This window comes from Heliconius melpomene, chromosome 7, assembly GCF_056956725.1.
Source record: "Heliconius melpomene rosina isolate 202511_hmr_F chromosome 7, ASM5695672v1, whole genome shotgun sequence".
NCBI classification, from domain to species: Eukaryota; Metazoa; Arthropoda; class Insecta; order Lepidoptera; family Nymphalidae; genus Heliconius; species Heliconius melpomene.
The window spans coordinates 12,677,019-12,701,596 of NC_140395.1; the positions used below are offsets into that span (position 1 = coordinate 12,677,019).

General features: G+C 33.2%; 1 protein-coding gene across 1 annotated transcript in view; it reads left to right on the plus strand.

The window, feature by feature from the left end:
• The window catches only part of LOC146537894 (tRNA dimethylallyltransferase), a 184,356-nt gene that overhangs the window by 148,999 nt on the left and 10,779 nt on the right, over window positions 1-24,578 (plus strand). Inside the window, exon 4 of the mRNA XM_085188750.1 lies at window positions 1,023-1,146. Within this exon, the coding sequence (XP_085044876.1) occupies window positions 1,023-1,146 (124 nt within the window). The remainder of the gene's footprint in view (window positions 1-1,022; window positions 1,147-24,578) is intronic.

The window sequence follows — 24,578 nt, forward strand, 5'->3', positions numbered from 1 at the left end:
GTGGGGAACAGCTGTACCTTAACTTTAGGTACCCACGTCCTAGGTTCTCTCTCTGTGTCCTGCTATGTGCGGATGCAGCGTGAACCTAAAAAAAAATATTTAGAATTCGGTGGAAAGTGGAAACGGAAATGTTAAAGTTCAACTCAAGGAAAGACTTTTTCTTAACGTCTTGCTTTATCCCGCTAACGCAGGGTATGTCAAGAAAACTTAGAGTCAAGACACTCGCTCCTCCTTCCGGCAAACTCGGCGTTGAGTTCCGCCAATGCATCAAAAATCGGCGGAAAATTGAAAAGGAAATGTCTTAATCTTAGGCTCTCTCTCAAAAACAACACATTAATACATATCTACACCCCAAAATAAAACTAAACTACAAGTTAAAATCAAATGAATATAAAACAGTTATTTCTGTACATTTTATTTTGTATCTAAGATTGTTATTACTAGAAAGATCTCGTCTACGCTCGCGGGCTTAATTCAAGTGCACTTTTACGACTTTTAAAGTGCCATTACAGGGATGGGACGCCAAATTTAAAAGCGCCTTGTGCTTCTAAATGAGGTTTATATACATTTATACATGTATTGGTAGTATTCGGGGGTATACGGACGGACGTTGTATAGGTATATAAATGAAAATGGAAATGTATATTTCTGTGAAACTGCAAATTTTTGTTTGTCACTTATTGGGTTATTATATTTAGGTTTTGTCTGTCTGAATTACGATATCTGTGACTCTAAATATCATTCATATCAACGAGGCTGTAGTGACATAGCGGCACAGAGTATAACTGAAAACGTGACAGTTTTGGATTCGATTCTCAGTTGGGATAATTAATTATTTTCATTTCTCCGCTGTGGTAACAACACTGATCACGGCGTTGAATTCCGCCAGTCGGCAACATGCAATGTCTTGGACTTTTAATTGTATTGTGCGTGCTGGGGACATGGACTCGACTGCCTACCCTGCTTTTTGCGGGATACAGCCTAAAGCTTTTGTTTTTTTAATAAATATTTAATTGTTTCAGAGCAATTGAAGTATGGCTAAAGACTGGACGGAGACATAGCGAGGTACTCGACGAGCAGAAGGAGAGCGAGGGCCAACTAAGAAGGCCAGGCTCTACAATTATATTTTGGCTGAAGTGTGAACAGGTAAAAAATATATTATTACAAAAAAAGTATTTTTCTTATAAGCTTAGCTTGCAATTAATTTTATTAATATTGGATAATTTTAAAAGTTACAAACTTTTGTTACACAAGAGATGAATGTTTGGCAACAATGCAAAGTATTGTTTTATTTTTATTTTACGCTCTACCTCGGATGGAGCAGGATAAGCAGAGGGACCTAGTATTAAGACCGCCCAATTATCTACACATTGCTTGTTGAGTGCGGGAACTCAACGTGCTTTGTTTTTTTTTCAGAGCGATGAAAATAATTAATTCACTGGAGTGGAAATCGAACCTACAACCATCGCACTTAAAGTCAGATGCTGAACCACTGCGCCACTATAATACTGACACAGTAAATATACTTTAAATATGATATAGCCGTCATGGAGGAATTAGAACATGTTGTCTGCACGCGATACTAGAGTAGCTTTAAATCTTATTAAAAGGATATGTTTATAGTTGAAATAAAAGCATTTCCCTGATCTCATTAGACTGTCTCTGTGTCTAACAACTGACTAGACTTCATAGTTTACTTCGATGCGGATAATTCATTCCGATTTATTTTCTCTTTTCTCGCCCTGGTAAGGAGACAAAGTGGTTGGATGAATCCCCCTTTTTCCGTTATGGTAGGATATATGGAAAACCTCCCTAACTGCTTCCCAACACTTCACAACAATTTCAGCGTTTTACGCCGCAAAGTAGTTTGGTAGACGTTCAGTAACGAAAGAGTTCTCTATAAGTATATGAATTTATTCAAACCACAATACTAATATTTTTTCAAAAATATTTCAAATTCCATTGCCAAATAAGGTAAAAGGTATCTAATAAATATACCATCCACCGATATTTTATTAAAACGTTATAAACCCAGGTCGTTAGCTTGTATAGCCATCTTGCTTCTAGGGGTGAAAAAAACATAAACACTTCACCTGCGCCCGCGCACAGATTGGCAGGTGGTACGAACGCATCTGCGATTTCTTTTAATCTAAATAGCACCCTATTACGAATTAAATAGGGTTGTAAATCAATCAATTCCAGTATAGATCCAAAGGGTGAAGTCTATTAAAATACACATGTTTGCATGTTTCCACGGACCTCCGCCATAGTGGGTAATGGCTTTGTTAAATGTCAGTACAGCGAATTATAAGTTGAATGTGTTTACTCTTTTTACCTGCATACCTTGAAGAGTGTTGCCCTATTGTAAAATATGATTGGGATTTTGTTTTAATATTGTAAAATATGATAAATGGTTTTATAATGTGTTTTAAATTCATCCTATGTCCCGCACATAGCAAGGTAGACACAGTTAATGTAGGGATGTAGTGTGATTGACTGGCTCTTGTCTTAACGAGAAACAGAGTGTCTTAGCACTACGGCACTTTCTATGGGTACTTACCATGGGTACAATGAAAGACGCCAAATTCTTAAGGTATTGTGTGTCGAGTAAAACTCAACTTAAACTTAGTGTTGCTTAGAACGAACGAATGATGGCAGTGGACGTCAAGCTAAAAAACATACGAGTACATATTAAATAAACATAAAATATGTACAAAATTTGGAAAATTGCTTCGAATACGTTTTACACATCACTTACGTACCTGCCAGAAAGAGTCGTTTTTGGTACAGTTATTTTATCTATGCAATTATTTATCTCAGCGTGAACACTGCTTATCTATTATACGTAGTTGAAAACACCTTTAGCTTAATGACCTGCCATCAAAAGTAAACCTTTTGATTTAAAATTTAACCGCCATCGATAAACAAACAAACGTAAAAACTTTCTATTATTTATAGTTTTTTAAAATATCTAATTAATTTCGATAAGTTTTTTTATAGTTTCAGCTGCTTTTTGTGATAAAATCATCTAATTAAGGCTATTATTTCACTAACACCTTCATTATGGATATCCAGGGGATGAACGTAAAAACCTTTATTTTTTATCTAACATTCCACAAAGCAGGTGCAATGGTGCACGAGCCCTTAGACTATTGCAGCAATAACTCAATGAATGTGTACAGCTAGGATAATTGCAAAGTAATCGTTTTATACGCTTTAATTTCTTTTTATATATTTATATGTAAATGGCAATGTTTCAAACGTATTTTACACCACTTTTTTAATTTCAGTTATTTAAATATTACCTTATTTATAGGATATATATAAAATATCTACAACAAATAGTGGTAATGTTGTCTATATTATCAATTTTAAGGTTTAGTTAGACATTTCGATCCCAAATTAGTTTGAAACACTGCTATTTGGCCAGTATTTGTCAGTTGTTAGATAAAAAGGCTTCCATTTCTTTTTAAAAAAACCATTAAACTATAAGTGATTCAAAATACGTTATTATTTAAAAGCTTTTTTATTACTGCAGAAATGTTCCTATAATACAAAACCTAAAGAAGTCAATGATCACTTCACTCTTATCTAACCCGACATAGAGTGACAGATGGTGTTTTAAATGGTGAAAATTATACATATGCATATATAACTAATATTACTGAAAATTAATAACAGCTTAATAAATTATCCAATCGAAAATATCCAAACCTATATACTAAGTAACCTTTTAAAAGCACTATACTTAATTTAAGTCATCCACCTTTACAATGTAGCTCTACGTCGTCGCTACGATGAAACTAAAGACGATTAAAGTAATTTAGGAAATCGGCAGAACCTTTGTGGACGGCACGCGAGTGCTCACCTGTTGCTTACACCCTATGATACAGGTTGCTCCGGTTTTGATTGGCTTAGTTCCTTTTTCTTTTAAAAGAAATACAACATATTTTTTCGATATGACATATTATTATTTATTTATAGTGAGAATCGGGCTGTGCCGCATTTCAATGCGCAATGTGAAATTGGACAGAAAGTAGGGAACGTAGTGTTTTTCCACAAAATTTCCTCTGACTATCAGAAAAAAAGAATCCTCTCTGTAAAAAGCAGAACCTTACAATCAAATTTCTCGATTAGTGAAAATATCTTTACATATAAATAAAGCTATGTTTATAGTGAATTAAGATATTTATATGATACTAAAACACAATGTAACAATTTTATAATGTTTGTTTGACTGTCTTTCTGTTTTGAGGTTTACTTTCACCGAAAGACAGAGGAGGGACGAATATGCAATTTTTTATCCCGGAATTAGATAGATATGAAACAGCTAAATATTTTTCTAGTAAATAAGACAATTTTTACGAGTAAAGTGTAGAATAGCTACCACCATGCTAAAATAGTTCACTTATTTTCTCTAAATATCTTCCTGCAGTTTAAATATTCCTGCTTGTGGAATTCAAACCTGCAACACATGTACATTTAGGCACGTCATATTATACCAATGTTGTCTTCATGACAAAAACTAAATCTTATTTAAATATATAATTACCCTTCTTACTCTTAAAACAGCCTGTATATTAGAAGCACCTGTCTGACATTTTTTTTCTTATTTCCCTATACCCAACCGCACATGGCATGGTAATAACTCGATATGTATTACGGTAGGTCATATGTGTATATACCAGTGTAAATAATATAGTATATATGTATAAATGAAAGTCTTCCGTTACTTAGTGATTGACAGACAACGCACAGACAAAGATATTAGATTAAGAAGCGAAAATTTTGCTGTGAGTGTTTTAAGAAGTTTTGTTAAGACAGTTTAGTTATTTTTTTTACTATCATTTACTACAGGAAAGGACATACATTCCTTTACTTTTTATATAAGTAAGTTATTTTAAATAACCATAATTTATTTCAATACAAATTCAAACTATTTTGATTCCATACATAACTAACGCTCGTGATTGTAATGAAAAATGTTTATTTAAGCTGCAATCCCATGTTTTCTCGGAACATATTTCGAATTTTACAACGCATACAAACGTGTCGCATTCTAATACCAACTTTGGGAGTTGTTTATTATTCTAATGATATCATAGTTCTATAACAATTAAGAAATTCTTAAGAAAAACTAATATACATAGGTATTTCTTGATTGTATTCTTCTCTTGCTTACCGTGGGTTTTATAAAGTAGAATAACCTATTACAAAATTAAGAAATACCGCATTGTTTATCTTTCTGTTATAATTAACAATATAGTATATTCAATTTTCTTTGAGATTTACTTTAATTAATAGGACATCTATGATTAAGGCCACCGTAGATTAAAGCCAAATTCTTAACCCATTGCGTGTTGAGTGGCGTAACTCAAGGCCTCGCTATGCTTGTTACTAGAGCGAAGAAATAAAAATATCATATCTTTCATTCCCTCACGTGAGAATCGAACTTTTCCTGCTCCTGTGCCAGAACGGTCTTTTTAGTTACAAATTTTAATAAATATATATACGATATCTATAATACTCTAAGTTCTCTTCACCTACCCTCAAAAACACAGCAGATAGGCAGTTATGAAAAAAAAGCATTAATTGAGATAATCTATTGGTATAGCGGCAAAGCAATGTTAGTGCATCACTCAAGAACCATTATACAAGACTAAAGACCCTTTCACCTCCAAATTACACAAGACGCCTCCAAAGTGAATGCACTTATAGAAATATTTTAAGTAAGCTACGGACCCTTTTTATGTGTACCGACTTAACAATGTAGTTGGGTACCATTGCTGGGTGCTACTGCTAGAGATGAATAAGGTAGAATCTAGACGTGTTAATAAATGACTATGTTATAGTGTTAAAAATTCGCAAAATTAGATAATAAGAAATGTATAGTCCGGCGTTTAGTTCCGCCACTCTACACGCAAGTGCCTCGCTTTATCTTCTTACCAGAGCAAGAAATATGAATGAATGATTCTTGGAGTGGGGTATCGAACCCGCAACCTTCGAGATACACTCGCACCCTTGTGCCCTCGTGCCATAACGGGTCCCAACAACAACAACAATATGTATTTTCGTCGCCGAAAACGCGTCACAAGCCTACACGTAACGATAACTCAGGCGTGATAATACATATGACATGTGTCGGTTAACCACCTATTAAATCGCCAAATAAACATTGATTACATACGCCGTGGGCGGGAACCTGTAAGTTTTTTACTTACCTGACTTAACGCTCGAAGTTCAGTCGCCTGACAATGTAATGATTCAATAAAAATATTGTTTTTTGTACTAATTATGAGTGGGGTTGAGTGTGGATTCGATATCTTCTTGGTCTTGTTTACACGAAAGCTTATAGACGTAACTGTAGTTAAATTAAGCAAATCAGGCTTATTTGTACCTGTACGCTTTTAACTGTAGGTACAATATTTTTTGGTTCACATCACCAAACTCAAGGCCGTTTTCTGGTTTAGTTCGACAAAGTGAAAAGATTTTTTTTAGCTTCACGCTGTATCCTGCATATAGGCAAACGTTGTGTTAAGACTCACCGTTCTCCGTTCGCCACTTTTCGCAAAATTTTCGAGACATGTTAAGTTGTGTTAACGTAACGTATCTTAAAAAATCCATGAGCAGTCTATTAAAACATAAAATGTAAAATTATACACAACTATTATGAAAATAAGGCCTTCGTGACACAGAAGCATAAACGTGCAACTCTAAATGCGACTGTTGTGGGTTCGATTCCCACTCGGGGTTTAGAGAAAATATTATTTAATATTTTCATTTCCTTGCCCTGGTAACAAGGAAAAGCGCATTCCTCCATTCAACACGCAATCGTCAAAAAGTGTTAACGGATATGTTGTAATGGGGAAAAGACTGTCTTAACACTAGGTTTTCAGCTTTCCTCTGCCTACCCTGCTACGTACGGAATACAGCGTAAAACTAAAACAAATATTAAAATATATTTCTGTTGTTAAGCCTTAAACATAAATATTATAACAAACATTTACCACGAAAAAAACTAAATAAAAAGTACCTTGGGAGAAAAAATACACAAAAAAGTGATTTTATTACGAAATAACTAACTCTGATTTTACTTACTCATAATATCATAATAGGTTTGTATAAGAATGACACAAAAAAACCTCTTTATTGGTACAACATGAATGTACCTACTAGTGCAGACGAGGTTGTTGCCCGTATTTTTGTTTTCTAAAATAGTTCAATCGTTTTTGTTGAGAAGATTTTATCTGAATGTTAAGGAAAAACCTAAAACAGTTTTGGCAATTAATTTTTTTATGTTAGTTTGTTTCTTTTATTTTTCTATTATTCGATATTGTTATAGAGAACTTTACTGTGCACGAGGCGGTCGTGGTGCAAGGGCACCAGCGTGCGGCTGTGAACGCGACGGTTGTAGATTCGATTCCCATTCGGGGAATGAAATAATTCATATTTTCATTTTCCTAGCTCTGGCGCGGCGTAGAGCTCCGCTATGATAATAGGTTCCCTGGTTCATCTGTCTACCCCGCAATCTGCGGGATACAGAGTGAAACTAATATATACGTGATATTATTGACCACATAACCAAATTTTTACTACTTAAAATTTACTTATTCATCTTCCATCAATAGCACAGTACGGAGTCAACGTACTGTTAAGACACCAGTTGTTAACTAACTTTAATTTTAAGACCTCAAGTCGTGAGTTTGATTTCTACCTAAGACTATGATTTTGTTTTAAGGTGATATTTTTATATGTTGATTTAATTGTTACCCGCGTAGCAAGGAAATAGGGAAACCCAGGGTTAAGACACACCGTCTTAAGATTATTCTCCACTTCCATAACTCTTCTCTTCTAACACTTCTCTTTTAACATAACACTGTGCTTCGTCTTACTAGACTGGTGAAAAGGGAATATATGAATTGAACCAATCTTTTTTAACTTTAAATTCCAATTCTTTACTCACTTGTTAAATTTTCTTCTCTATACGAGAACCAAAATTTATTACAGAAATGGTCTTAAACAAAATACCAGTACATTTTACAAGTAATTACTAATTCCCACTAATTACTTCCATAGTAATCACAATAGGCTATAACGTAGGTTTATCTAACATCGACTGGTGCGGACACCTACGGAGATATAACGGCTACTTTCTAATCAGTTCTAACAATCCTAGATACGAATTGCTCTAACGCCACGTATCTATATAAATCGCTAAATAATTTTCAAAATTTATGTGTAAAAGTCAATTTTTTGTTTAAAATATATAAGTTGCAAAGGATTTGAGGCCAGAAGTGACGAAATGATGCATGTGTGCGACTGTAAACGCGAGAAGTTGTGGGGTTAATTCTCACTCGTGGAAATAAAATATTTAATATTTTTAACGTGCATTGCCTATATATAGTATTCGGCGGAAAGTGGAGAACGAAAATATCTAAATTGAAACGCAGTGACTTAACACTAAATTCCTATTATCCCCCTGAATCCTCTTTCCTACCGTGCTATATGCGAGATACAGCTATTAATTGATTTTTATTTCCGAGCATTATCAACCAAAGGGCTGATAAAGGTCGGCATTGAGTTTTACCACTCAACAAGCAATATCTCAAAAAGGGAGCGGCAAGTGAAGAACAGACTATCATAACACTAGGTTCCTTCTGTCTACCCTACCCTATATAGGAAAAAGCTGTTTTTTGTAAGAGAGAGAGAGAGAGAGAGACACAAAAATTTCTATGGATATTCAGGATAAATACCGATGTTACACTCCAACACACGGCGCGCTATCTGTTTGTCAAACAGTTTTTTACAGGTACACATGCCAGTTAGAAGTTCTTTGTCCTGTGTGTGGTTTAAAATGTGAGAGGTAGCGGTTTGTCGCCTTTTTTCTCTTTATATTTTATTCTGGTTAAGAAGATACATAAATCATGTGACAAATAACTTTGGAGTGGTATTTGTCAATATTTTTTTTTTTCATTCCAGTTTACTAGGAACCTTTGAAAAGTTCCACTATATAGGTCTTGATTCCATTACCAGACCAGATTAGATAATGAAGTCAAGTCACTATGTTTTTAGTCAAATAAGATTAAAAATGTATTTATCAAACAAATTTATAATTTCACATTTCTAAATACTCAATTAAGTATATAAAATTTTAATAATTTAAGTGACCTAAAATAATATAAATTAATATATTGAATTAATTCTTTTTTGGCTTCTCTTAATAACTCACAAAACAGAAAAGACACAAAGATCATTATGTCAAGAACTTTGTTTCGTTAAATGTCATTAACAATTATACCTAAGCTAAAGCAGTGGAATTATCAAAAGTAGTACGAAAAAATTGTTCGAACTAATTTTAATCAAAATAAGTTAAAATATTCTATAAATGTTTCTAAAAGATTATTATTAAATTAAATCATATTTCTTCAAAAACTGCCTCGGCCTCTAACTCAGCCCCAACGCTAATCACATCGGAAGCGGTTACCGTACAAGCACACAAGCGGCATCGGTATACACCGGCCAAATTGAATGACCCCCCATTTGCATAACCCTTATTCAATGAACTGGGCCTATTTAAATATTTTCCATTTGACCTATAAGGTAAAATATCTGTTTGTTTTTGTAATACGCTTTTATTTTGGTTTTGGAGGTATTGGGTCAAGTTTGACAAAAAAATAGTAAATATAAACCTAATAAATATAAGTCTTGTTCGTCGAAATAATTTAGAATTAGATCTAGAAAATTCGACCATTCAATTTTTTGTCTAATAGGTACTGGTTTATCTACATTCCTGATCCAATTAAGATCAGGTGCGAGTCATAACCCCCCACCAAGGATTTCGTACAGATTTCAGGATTGTGTTGCGTTGACTTGGAAGTAAAAGTAGATTGCTTCTGTGCTTCAAAGGACCGTAGGCCTAAATGAATAACAATAATTACAGCTTGATACCTCCAAACGATCTCAGGATAAATGGTTTTAACAGACGGACAAGGGTTATTACACAGTAACTGTTATTTACTTTTAAGGTACGCAACCCTAAAAAGGCTATTCTCGGAATAACATTTACATTTAATTTATTTTATAATAATGAGTAAAGTAAATAAATACATATTTAAAACAAGTAAGCTGTTAATATTTTATGTATGCACTATAAAATAGACGAAGCACCTCTTTATCCTAATTAAACAGCAATTTTTTTTTGGTCGTTAGTTCATTAAATTCAAATACATACTTACATATAATAAAAATACTCGTTTGAATTAAAACTAAATGCCGCTAAATGGTCTCAGTTGGCTGGTTTATATAATATTGTATACAAAACAAAGAATAATATATTCCTACATTTTTTTTTCGCATCGTAGCTTATTTGGAATGTATTTCAATATAAACCGTCGTGATGCAGCGTCTTGACTGTAGACACAGTTGAGGGTGTCGATTCCCAATTGGGGGAATGAATTATGTATAGATAATCCGCGGTGTTGAGCTCCAGCACTCTCAAAAGTTGAATCTTCAAGTAGGGAATTTAATATCTTAACAATAGGTTCCCACTGTCTACCTTACTAAGGCGGGTAGCACAAAGTAATATAATATTCAAAATTAAAAGTCTTTCCTGTTCTTGTTAGAAAAGGCGCAGCGTTGAACACCGCTCGCCATCCAGCACTCCATACCCTAATATGAACGCGGAGTGTCTTAACACTGACACTGCCTAGCTTATTAACTAGTATGCTAATGAAAATTTAGTATGTTGTCATTGTAAATGGAAAATTGTATAAACTTTTCTATTTCAATCATGAAATGTCGAAGTCTGCACCTGCGCAAGTCGTCCATGAAATCACTTTAAAAATAGTTGTTACCTACATTCCATAACCTAGTTACATACACTCGTTAGTACTTTCAGATGGTTTCAATAGAAATAAAATACAAAACAAGTTTAATTTCGAACAATACTCTTCCAATTTAGGATGAATGCATTGATGCTGTGCCATTGAGAAAACAAAATAAAAAATATATTACACATTTTTTTTACTTGTTGCGATAATTTTATTAATACGTACTTTTATAGTCTTCTAATTGTATAAAATAATATGAAAGGAGAATATTTTTTTATGTAAATAATTTTAAAATATCCTTTTGTGTTCAACACATTATTTCGTATTAAAAAAGTACCTAATCGAAATCTCCTTACTGAGATACTAAGTCGGGTACAGCGCTTATGTGAACATCGATAGGTGTCGACTTCAATCTAAAACCATATTACTTTTTTTTATACAAAACTGTCCAAATCATTAAAAATGTCAAAATCAATAACAACAAATGCAAACATAAAAATTAATTTGTAAATCTCAAACATTAAATATGTCTAAAACAAACGGTCGGACGTACGAGATAAATCAAATGAGCGCTGTTATTGATGATGGAGCATCCAGCATCCAGTAACGCTCGCCGACACACGTCGAGTCACGCTTCACTATATGAATATGTAAAAGGTAATATTTATTAGAAAGGTGCGTGCCCTACGCGGTATTCTGGAGTAACAGCGTGTTTGGGAAACGAACAACGTGTTTCATTTACTCGCTCTAGTTAGTCTAGTAGTAGTCCATTAGGACAAAACGCGGGGTTGAGTTCCGCGGCTCAATGAGCATTTGAGGCGAAAACTGGGACACGCATATGATATATGCAGATTATAAAATGAAGCTTAAAGAGTCTTATATATACGTATTAGATTTAAAGATATTAAAGATTTTCATACTGTGACTGCAGTAAATAATGTATACCTACTGAATAAAAATCAGCCACCTTCACCTACACAGCAATACAAAAATAAATTTATTACTCACAAGATTGATAGAATCAAATATAAAATTATTTATAAGATAGACGAATAGGATATAAACCTATGCTAAACGTGGGTCGCCACTCCCACGGCGCAACGTTCAGAGACCCCACCATAAAAACGTGTACGATATTTCGACAAGTGCACGTCACTAGTCATCGCAATTAAGCCATTTTGATGTATTGTATCAGAATTGAACCTACGACTATTGTTGTTTTATTATTTTATTAAGTGCAATTAGTTACGAAATAGATAAGACATATTTTGTTGATTGATCTAATCAATTATTTTTTTATTTTTTTTTTATCTGTGACTATTTTTAATCTGTAAAATTAAATGTCTCTCAATATATATTTCAATAACCTCACCGGGTTACACAATCAATAACCGATTAAAAAGCGATTAAAATTATAAATATAATAAATCTAATGAATCGATAACGGAAAATAAATATTAAAACCCAATATTTTATCAAATATTTAGCAAAAACCTTTCCCATGTAAATTAAAAATAAATATTCAAATCATAATTTTTTCTCACACACCAATCGTTAATCGAGACATGATTATAATTAACCGCAAACTGATATAATATCTTTATAATGGATACAAAATATACATACCAAAATAAAAAATGTTGAAATGAGCTGGCCACCGAAATATAATATACCTATAAAAAAATTAAATCAGCTTCACGCTGTATCCCGCACACAGTTAGTTAGGAAACGTAGTGTTAAGACACTACCTTCCATTTTTTTCGATGAATTCTGGAGACATTGCTTGCTGCGTGGCGCAACTCAACACCGTGCTTTGCCTCGACACCAGAGCAAAAAAAAAAATTAAAATATTATTTCTTTTTCCCCAGAGGGAAATGTTAATTTCCTTAATTGGGAATCGAACCAACAACCTATCCCGTTTACACTCACATTTTGTGCCCCTGCGCCATCACGACTGACTTCATAATATACCTATAATATTACTTAATGGAATAACTTGGTTCCCACAAGTTTTTTTTATTCACCTGACCAGTTTTTGCCGATGCCAACGCCTTCTCGGGTTTGGTGTGAACTCGTGACGTCGACTCTACAATTTTTTATTTATCTGTTATGTTGACAAAAAACCTAAACAGTCGTAACCATTGATAGTCCTTAATGGCTTCGCGGTGGTGTAAAAAACAGGTAAAACGTAGATCTGTAATTCTGTTTGTACCTCCGGACCTAATTGTACTATTGTGTTTTAGAGTTATAATTGTTGTTGAGGCCAGTGCGAGTTCGCTCCCCACTCGAGGAATTGAACTTCGCTCTGGTGTCGAGGCAAAGCGCGGTGTTGTGATCTGCCACTTAACACGTGTCTTGTGCCTCTAAAATTCGACGGGAAAATGGGAAACAGAATGTCTTTCTCTCTACTCTTACTCTAAATTTCTTATGAGAAGCTGATTTTTTTTTATTATGACTGTCTTGATACTATTATTCATGTATAACTACTAAAAGTAAAAAATAAATATAATTTAAATTCAAAACGATGTTGATTCCTAGACTTTCGGTAACTTCAAAAGATAGGATTCTTAATTTTTGTTACTTAATATATATGTATTTATATAAATATACCACATTATTAACGAAATAGAATTAAGAAAAGGAAATTAAGAAAATAAAAAATGAAAAAAAAAAAAACCATATAACATTAAAATTTGCACAAATGTTCTACATTGAAAGGTCTTTTGAAATCAATAGCGTATTCATTATAATATTTTAATGTCTTATTATATACATCGTATGTACATATTATGTTTATTTTATTACAAAATACATTTGTGGAAAAATCCATTAGGCCGCTATGGCACAGTAGCACCACGTCTGACTGTAAAGCTGATGGTTATAGGCTCGATTCCTGCTCGGAGGAATGAATTATTTATTCATCACATTCACATTCTGATAACCAGACAAAATGATACGTTGAGTTGCCACCACTCAACACGCGTGTCTAAACTATAGGTTCCCTTCACCTATCTTGCTATATTCGAGATACAGGGTGAAGCTATAAGAGATATAACGTTAGCATATAAAAAATATAAACAAACTTTTGTTATGTATAATTAATAAGGTCTTTGTAAAATGTCAATATACAAAAGCCTCCAAATTGATTGATTTATATAAATTAAGAAAAAAATCTGTAGTTTTTTATAATTGTAATATAAACATTCAGGATACATCCGTATTCTATGTATTAATTAGATACCTGTTAATCGTTTGATCGACTCTCGTTATAAAATCGATATAAAATAAATTTTGATGTAAAGATTGCTTTGAGGTTATGTGAACAATTAATTTTAATTTTATGTTATTTCAAGGTTATTTTATCGGTTGGTTAGTATGCCAATAGTGATATAACGTAATGACTATTTAAACACTTATATATACAGGGTGGAATTGTCAGCGCCACTTTAAATGAAACCACAGTTTTAACTACTCTATAAAAGCCTAATATAATTCGGAAAAAAAATAATTCTCAAAAATGAAAAAGTTTTTTTTTCAAACAAAATAAATAATAAAATTATCGTTTTGAAATAAAACGCCATTTGTAAAGTATAACATAGGCACGCACACACTTACCTGTCAAAGCGGCAACGTCGCATACGTATGTGTGCGTGACACGAAATACAGGTATGGTTAAAAATCGTGAAATGAAAAAAAAATCCTACGTCCAAACCGTTGAGGTACCTTGATTATTTTTTTTAATTCTGAGTTTGAAATATTTTACCCTATATGCAGTTTCAGTAAAAGAAGCGCTGCCTCTTCCACCCTGTATAAGTGAAAAAAGCTTTAAAGTATTACGTAATGTGTATTTATTGTACTCTATATATACAAAACTCTTTCGTTACTTTGACAAGTGCTGCGCTGTATTTTGCACATAGCAGGGTAAGCAGAGGGAACCTGGGAACCTAGTATTTAGACACGCCTCGCTTCCATTCCTTACCAGAGCGTACCACACACCCTCGTCCCCTGACTGTAAACATTATAAAATGTAATAAATCTCTATTTATACATATGTACATATTTGGCAAAACTCGCGAACTATACGTCCATGGTCTTTATCGACAATTAGCACTCGAGTGAGTCAAGGGCGGTCGAGCAGCTGGCTTCCTTCTGAATTTTAATACCTCGCCGATTCCTAAACTACGTCTCGTCTACGTTTAATGCCAGTTAGGATATTATACCAGTTGTAGCTATAACTTATAGTGATATATATCTTTTGATGTCTTTGATGTCAACATCCGGCATACGTTGTGTCTAAATATAGAACAAAACAGGAGGATACATGACACTAATTAGTAGGTTTTTACTTTTTATCCCACAATCTAATCTTTTTGGGACTGTCAAGGCGCTGCAACACAACACCTGAATCTAAACGCGACTGTTGTGAATTCGCACTTGAGAGTTTAATTTCATTTGCCTCTCTAATAGCCAAACAATGCGCGGCGTTGAGTTCTGCCACTCAACAACAAAGTGGGGAATAATATTTGAATTCTAACATTCGCTTTCAAACTAAGCTTCCTCTGTAGTGTGTTGGCTAGATATGTTTGATAAATATAAATTCCAATAGAATAAAATATCTAAACAATAGTATTTAAATAATTATTAAAACCAAACTTATTTTTTTTATTATGTGTGCGTATTAAATAATTTTAATTTCATCTCACACAAAGAACTCAGTGGTCAAAGATTATTTCTTTTAATTTTTTTAATTTACCTTGTAGCTAGCCAATTAAACGCTTAGCTCCACCTGGACCATAACACCTATCACAGTTTTACGACCGCTCTCGAGGTCACTCGGACAGACAGCAACTACGCCTTCAAATCGACGCGAGATAAAAAGACGGAAGCGACGTCTGTGAGACATTCCTAGTTTCACGTTACGTAATATTTATTATATTATATACATAAAGGGTAATAGTTTAGTCTTTAGTGCTGTATTTATAATATAATCCACCTGGACGCTTCCAGTAATAGTAGTTAGTTAGGTAATTCCTCCTAATGAGTATCTCACCCGCATGCAATGCATCCAGAATTCGGTAGAAAGTGGGGAATGGAGTGTCTTAACACTAGGTTCCCTATGGCGACCCTGTTGTGTGCGGGATACATCGTAAAGCTGATTGCTTATAGAGTCGCGGAACTTAACGCTGAACTTTGCCGATGGCCAATTATAAAATAATATTATCACTAAAAGCTTGAGTTATAAATAAAATAACTTTATTATTACTGCAAGAAGTAGTTCGCAGATGGGTAAAATAAGTTTAGTTTATTTGATATTTTTTTGCTTTAATACACTAATTGGCTTTTAATGGCTTTGTATTTTTCTTACCACATAACTATAGAAATATCTATAAATAAAACGTATTATTAAATAAAACTAATCTAGTAATCACCTTAATAGAAATTTTTTTATATAAATTTTAACATTTTTTTAAGCTTTACACTGTATCACATAGCAGGATAGACAGAGGGAGCATAGTGTTAAGACACTCGGAGAAATATCACTAATTAAAACGTTCTTCTCTCTAAGTGAGGAAATATAAAATATTCCCCCGAGTGGTAATCGAACCGACGACAGTTGCAATAACAGTTACACTGCGCCGCGACTAAGTAACGTAAGATAATACTTACGAGTACGTTATACGGCAAAGCGAGGCCATCGTAGCGCGGAACAGCGTCTGCCTCTAAATTCGACGGTCGTGAATTCGATTCCTACTCGGAGAAATAAATTATTTGCATTTCTTCACTCTGGTCAAAATTATGAATTCGCTATTACAAATGTTTTAAAGAGAAACTGGCGACGATCACTCAAAACGTGATCATTTACCAAAATCTTAGGAATTGACAAATTTTTATTGTTCAACTGATTGAGTATCTTTCAACGGGAAAGCTCGAAAGTATAAATAAAAGCTTCCCTAGCCGAGCTATTTTTCATCGTCGCACCAACAAACTAAAAAAGTCGTTGCTACATTAATGTTCCATTTTCTCGGTGTGATTCAAAAGAATAGTAAAATGCATCGGATTTTTAAAAGTGACTTGTATTAATATCTTTTAAAACTATAATTTAAGATACGACGCGCTGAAACAAAAAGAAATAAACATCAAAGATTCTTAGTAATAGCTGCAATATTTTCTTAGAAAATGTAATGGAGTATAGGTCAAATTTGATAATTGTTCAGTGTTGCTATTCTTTTTTTTATTTATTTATTTATTTATAACAAAGTGCATAAAAAATAATTTTTCTCCGAGGTCTTAAGCCCTTGAGCCTTGATTGGGCTTGTATGACCACTGGTGGGCGAGTCAAACTTCTTCAATAGGTAGGTATGTGAGCAGAGAGAATTTATACTTGCAAAATAAAATTACTGCTTTATCAACAAATCCAAGTCCTCCCAAAATCTATTAAAATACACCCAATTAATATTCCTATTTCCATACACTTCTTAGAGCACAAAACAAACTAACTAAAAAGACACTAAGCCTAACAATATATCGACTGCATTTTTCGAGAGTGTGGACATCGCGTCTAAAATAGACCGGCCAAGTCATTATGTCTATCCTGGAAACAGTTTCAGAGCGTGAACAGTATAAATCATATTTAAATTTTATTTTATTTGACATCTCGTTTTTCTTATCTTTAATCTGTGATGTGTTAATTATCTGTGAAAGTCTTGTAGTCTTTGGATCTTTGTGTCCGTTCAAAAAGGTTGGATATATTTCATTTTAGATATAAATTATCTATATATAAAATTTAATATATATAACATTGTATCGTATTAGACAGTAAGCTTTTTTGGTTAAATGTGATTTAACTTTAAAATAACGTCATTGTTCCACCAATACTAACAACGTTACTACTAAAAACAATTCCGTTTGTATAAGAAGCTCAATAAGCAATATATATGAAAATAAAATAGAGAACTAATATTTCTTATAAAAACTTATATTACTTCAGTTTATATAACATAAATTGAAATTGTTAATGTCTGTATCGATTCAATTAATTAATAAAACATCGTGTAACCGTAAAATAAGTCACGTTTAGGAGAAGAGTTTCCACCAAATGAAAGTAAAATGTGAGACTTTCACTTGTTCAAATTAAATTTGTTCACATGACAAGTGTCTATTGCCGTAAGCTATTCAATTATAAGAAAATTGCATCGGACATAACGCCTCGTTTATAGATATAGTACGATCAACGAGTTGTGGCCACTCTGAATTTAGATTTTCATTACTTTTTATTATTTTCTTAACTAGTGAGCAATATTCTATGTAGAAATCTTAACTTCAAGGCGGTCACAACTCGTGGACCGTACTATATGTAACTTGTCCATTTGTATTGTGGGCCTTCTATTGTAGTGTAGTTCTTCCAGTGTAGTTGATGAAGAAAAAATAAATTATTAAAAATGTAATAGATATGGGAAGATGAAGAAAACCGACGAAGTTAGGGAGTTAGGGTTACTAAGCACTTGCTTCGTTTCATGTAACTTTCTGCAATTGTTAATACTAATAGAAAACTCAAAATTATCTTGTTTTTTTTGTCTTCATTCTGTATCCAGCATGGTAGGGAAGACTGACACTCAATCTCCACACGCACCACCCATTTTTCGAGAAACTATGTGTTGAAAAGCAAAATTCAACGCAGGACTTTGTCTTGTTACAGAGCGAGGAAAATTTAATAATTCATTCCCCCGAATAGGAATCGAACTTATAATCGTCGCGTTTTATTTGAAAAATATCTATCGCAAAATTAATTGAAAAATATTAGTAAAGATAAATTCCGTAGTAGATATTAGTAAAATAAAATTAATAAATACAACTCAATAAGCTATCACTGTTTATTCATTAAACACTAAAAAAATATAGTACCTACTTACTATTCTATATTAGAACGGTCACGTAATATATCAATAGTTTTAGTTTTTAGTCAGTCTTGTATAATTGCTGGTCATTGTTATGACGCCCGATTATTTGAAACTTATGATAAAGTACTTAAAAAAATATTTAAACATTTTAATATAGTTTTAGAAGATTTTAGAGGCGTTTGTGGCGCAGGGACACAAGCGTGCTACTGTTAACGCGACGGACATGAGTTAATTTCTTATAAATTATTAAAATAAATATTTTACTTTTATCGCTCTGGTGACGAGTCGAACCGCGGTGTTTAGTTCCGCCACTCAACACGCAATGTCTCGAGAATTCGGCGTAAATTGGGAAATGTAAATATCTTAATGAGAATAGAATATCTTAACACTAGGTGGAATATTTTAATAGTTTAATAGATCTTTATAAATAATTAATAAAGGACTACCTAAGTCTATTCGGCCACGCGGGCGAAGCCGCAGGTAAAAACGAGTCCGTATAAGTATAATTGTATTTTCCCCATTTCCACAAATCGTAAGGGACAAGCCTCACGTCCCCGGAACTCGTTAAGACACATTCACCCGCAGAAGACAAAGTGAGGTCACAGATGGTCTATGCTCAAAGTAATTAAATCTATGCAATTCTTAATAAAAAACAGCTTGTTTTTGTAAAAAATAAATCAATATATATTTTTGTTGTACTTCCGTTTAAACTAGCTGGAATTGGTGATAGAATTCTAAGTAACCTCATATTTTGAGGCTTTTTTGGATATTTAAATAATTAATATAAAATATTAAATTTTATTAATATTAAATACTACTTTACACGCCCCAACTGTACTATTATTTATTTAATATTATTCATCATTTGTATTTACGGAACATTGGTACGCTATTTAAGTATGGATATCTATACTGTTAAACACTTAATATATTGTAATTTAAATCTTCTGGAATTTTATTTGCTTTTGCCCAAAAAAAAAAAGTGTTTGTGTAATTTCTTATGTATCTGGGTGGTAGGTGAGCAGAAACTCGTATATGTATACTTTAAAACTTCCTGTATCTTACAGTGAAAATGCCATAATAATCGGTTCAGCAGTTCCGGATATTAGCTCGAACAGACAGAAACACAATCCACTGCGATATAACATTGCAGTGGTCATATTTATTAACCTAATAAGAAGTCAGACATATTAATTTCCGTAAAACAGCTCTCTATTGCTTTTGAATAAAAAACCTCATTAAAACACTGTCTGGTTGGTATTTTTCATTCATCGTATTCACAAAATGTATATATAATATGTTTATTTTAATTAACATAAAATGTTAATAAACTCTAAGCACGTATTTTTTATATATGTATATAGAAAAGTTTTTGTATGTTTGTATGTACGCTGTAATAAATTAAACGTAACTACGCAAAAATGTTTTATGAGACGTATGAAATTTTGAATGTAGCGGTATTCGTACCTGCTCTTTTAGTAAGCTGACCACGTACGTTACATATAAGTTTTCTATCACGCGAATATCAGTAAGGTAGGCAAATGCTAGCTTGAATTAACGAGAAAGCTATTGACATTACAAGAGTGAATAAAAGAATCCTGTTGGTTAATAGATTTAGTAGATGATTCTAGAATTGGTGGTTTAAGCTACAGTTTCTTAAGCATTTTAGAATGCCCTAGTATTAAAAAAATAGCTTCGCACACAGCAGGATAGGAATACGAATTGCGTGTTGAGTGACGTAACTCAATGACGCGCTTTACCTCAACACCAGAGCGAAGAAAGTAATTTCCTTCAAGGGGATTGGAACCCATAACTTGTCGCGTTTACAATCACACACTGTACACGTAACAGTAGGTGCTAAGGCCAGCCGTGGCACAGGGGCACGCGCCACGACTGGCCTTAATATTGTTACGATATTTTTTGATAATGTCATAATAATATAACCTTTCAGTCTTTTTTTGAATAATTTTGTACAGAAACTCTTGTAACGTTTGTAAGTTATTTTTATTATAGTTTAAATTGTTTTGTGTATCGCTTTTCCATTTCAGATATATTATATATATCTAATATAGATTGTAAGCCCTTAAGCCCGTTGTTATCTTGAGAAGCCACTTACTCAGTTTGTTTGATTACAATTGTATTTTCCTGAATAATTTTTGGATAATAGTGTTACAAAATCGACAGTCGCAGCAATTTATAAGAGATAACTATTAATATTAAATAAAAAGACAAAGGTCTATCTGGAACCCAAGCGGGCCAGCTATCCCTTCATAGACTATAACATATAGTACAATAAAGTCGCATGGCATGCGTCATACATTCTACGCAAACGAACTTGCGGGCGGTAATTAGTATTTTATACTGATCCAAAAACTTAAGGAAGGCGTTCTGCATAAGCCAGGTCAAATCTAATAGCCGAAGGTGTTCTATACATGTATAAAGTAATTATATAAAAGATAACTATATGTAATGTACTATAATAATATATATTAAATAAGTTATATATGTTAATATCATTTAAAAAAAAAAAAAATGTCGGTAGGGGTCTCATCCAACCCCTCTAGTATAAGCTCTAGATATAAGTACAGTTTAAATTGTCCCAAAATTAAGTACGCCACATTAAAATAACTTTCATTTAATAAAAAAAGGCATGGGCAACTATGCGCCCGTGGATGTAGCTGTTAAAATAAAAAAAAAAAAAAAAAAAAAAATAGTATTTTATAAGATATAACGATTCTGTTTTTCTTATACATTAATAAATAATATATAGTGCGGCGTTGAGTCATGAGAAACGGAGTGTTTTAACACTAAACTCCCTCTGCCTACCCTGCTACATGCGGGAAACAGCTTGAAGCAACAGAGTGAAGCTGAAAAGATTGTGAAAGATGTGAAAGATTGCGTACAAACGTTATAAATGTAGTATAAAAGGTACATAAAAATAGTTCATTAAAAATTTAAAGTAATAGGCCATTCACAATGCCTGGACTATTGCGCAATATTTAGACATAAATACACAGAAAAGTCTGGAAAAACGCTTATATCAAAACACTTGTAACTTAGCATTTCAATGAATGAGTACATAGTCGAAAAAAATCCGAAGTCAAGGCCGGCCAAATCGTACGGTATGTAATTTATAAGGTTCTCTTTAACTCCACTTTGAAGCGATTTATAAAGCGTGACAGAATATTTACACGGGCTAAAATGTAAGGGACGCTCTTATGCTGTAGTGCACCAATATTTGTCCTATCGGGTTACAGGTTCAAATACAGAATATTTTTTATGTTTATATAGATGTGTTTTTGCAATTTGGCTAAGTAAAGGGTGTTGTTAGATTTCACTGATCGGTAACCATTGGTGTAAAAAAGGTTATCTATGCGGCGTTGAGTTCTGCCACTCAACGAAATGCCTCCAAAATTCGGCAGAAAGAGGGGACGGGAACTAGTGTCTTAACACTAGGTTCTCTCTGCCTATCCTGCGGTATGCGGGAAACAGCGCGACGTTAAAAAAATATAATACTTATATTTTTTAAATATTATAAATGGTTCTTTTTCATATAAACACGTTGAAATATCAATTAAAATCTGTCTGTGCCATATGTACTGTATCTGATTTTTGTTTTCATTACACCACTTTACACTGATTAAAGGTATGTAGGTACGTACATATACTATACGTATCATTTAATAATTGTAAACGTAAATTAAATTTAAAATATATAATATCCTATCCTATATCTTATAAAACAAAGTCGCTTTTCGTGTCTGTCTGAACTTTCTAACTCTTCTTCTTCTAAACCACCCAATGGATTTTTATGCGGTTTTCACCATTAAGTCGAGTATTTCTCAGGGAAGGTTTATATATAGTTTATTATTTGTACATTCTTATGTAAATTAACATAAATACGATAAATGTGTCTAAACTCCTACCCGTTGAGACACTTTCGCGCATGCGCTGCTTTAATGGTAAGTACTACATGAAAATAATGTACTGGAGTATTGTTCCTCTTAATAAGATCTACAAAAAAGTCAGCGAAGGCATATTCATATCTTTTAAGAATAACGTGTAGTGATCATATTTCTGTCTAAAAATAGTAATTTCAATATATTTTTTATTGTGAGGGATATTTCTCCATAATGGTATTAATCCTTATCCTTTAAAATACTTTATTAATTTTCTACGTTAAACGAAGATAAAATTTGCTGTTTACACTATTTCGAAATTGCGAATAGTTTTAGAGAAAAACGCATTTAATTATTGACACATCACGCCGTTGACTCATCAGCTGTGCCGACTCAAGTTTTACTTATCCCTTACTCTCAGCATATAAATAAGTATATTAGTTACGTTGGCCATTTAATGTAGATCAAAACTGTCTTTTACTGTTTTTTCATTTTAATAAGTACTTTAGAAGTTGTTACAATATCAAAACATCCTTGCTGCGAAACGCGCCCCGCGACGTTTTGCTTATACAAGCGCGTCATGAGCAGTCATCGGTTGTTCAGTGATAGAATGTTCGCCTGCCACGCGGGCGGCCCGGGTTCACTTCCCGGCCGATGCATTCTATTTAATTTTCCTCACAGGCAGCCACGTAGTGCTTGCTTTTCATCAGGGACAGAATACCCTCTTCAGTATTAACCACAAGCTCGAAAAAAAAACCCGCCCGCTATAGAGGCATAGCAACGAAGATTTAGATGCGTTTGCACGTATTGGATAATTGGAGTTGAATGTATTATTTCAGCGCGATATATTTGGTTTCATATTTTTTATAGTAGTTATTAGTTGGTAGGCTTTTGTTTATAATTTCTTCCGTTTAAAAATAGTCATTTAAATATATTTTAATAACTACTTGAAAAGATTAGTAGCACAGATTTAAAATTACGGTATCTACTAAAAAATCCTTGCTGTGTAAAACAATTGGAAAATCCTTATTGACACTACGAAAATGCGGGTTGCATTAAAGGTTTAATTAATTTTCACATTATCTTAAGTGCAAACATACATTATATGAATAATCCAGTAGTTAAAGCGGGCGAAGCCGCAAGGGGGTCGCTAGTTTATAATACTACATATATGAAAAACTTAATATTATATATGAAATATTAAATTTATAGACAAATTACACTAAAAAGTTATGTTTTAGAACTCTGTTGCAAAATGCATGGTTATATTATGGTTACTATAAAACACCGTGCGAGTAATATCTCTGTCAATAAGGAAGTTTCCCTATAAAATAGTTTTATGCTATAAATATACTATTTTAGTAGCACTGGTGGAACTTGTTATTTAATAAATATATTCTTGTATATAGTTAGTTATACAAATTATTACTATAACAAATTCTAAGATAATGTTTGAGAGTTTTTTATACATACCTACCTGTGCCTTCATATAACCAATATACGCTTCTTCTCGTCATCATAGGGGTAATGGCGGCGGAAGTGGTGGAATTCACCGCCGCGCTTTATTTTAAGAAGGAACAGAGAAATAAATATGATCTTTTAATATATACTTTTTGAACTTCTCACTGTATCCCGCACAGGCTCAGCAGAGAAAACTTGGTAACCTAGTGTTAACACACCGTTCCCATTAAGACACTTCTGTTCCCCACTTTCCGCCGATTGTTGTGTGGCGGAAGTCAACGCCGGGCTTCGCACCGTTACATGAACGAGGAAATGAAAATATTAAATATCTGATTACCTCGAGTGGGAATCAAATCCACAGCCATCGCGTTTACAGTCTCACGATTTTCCCCAACGGCCTAATTTTTTTTTCTTCGAAATTCAAAATATATTTTAGGCCTATCACATACAGTTCGATCCCATGGGGGATGGGGTGAATGCACCATACGAAG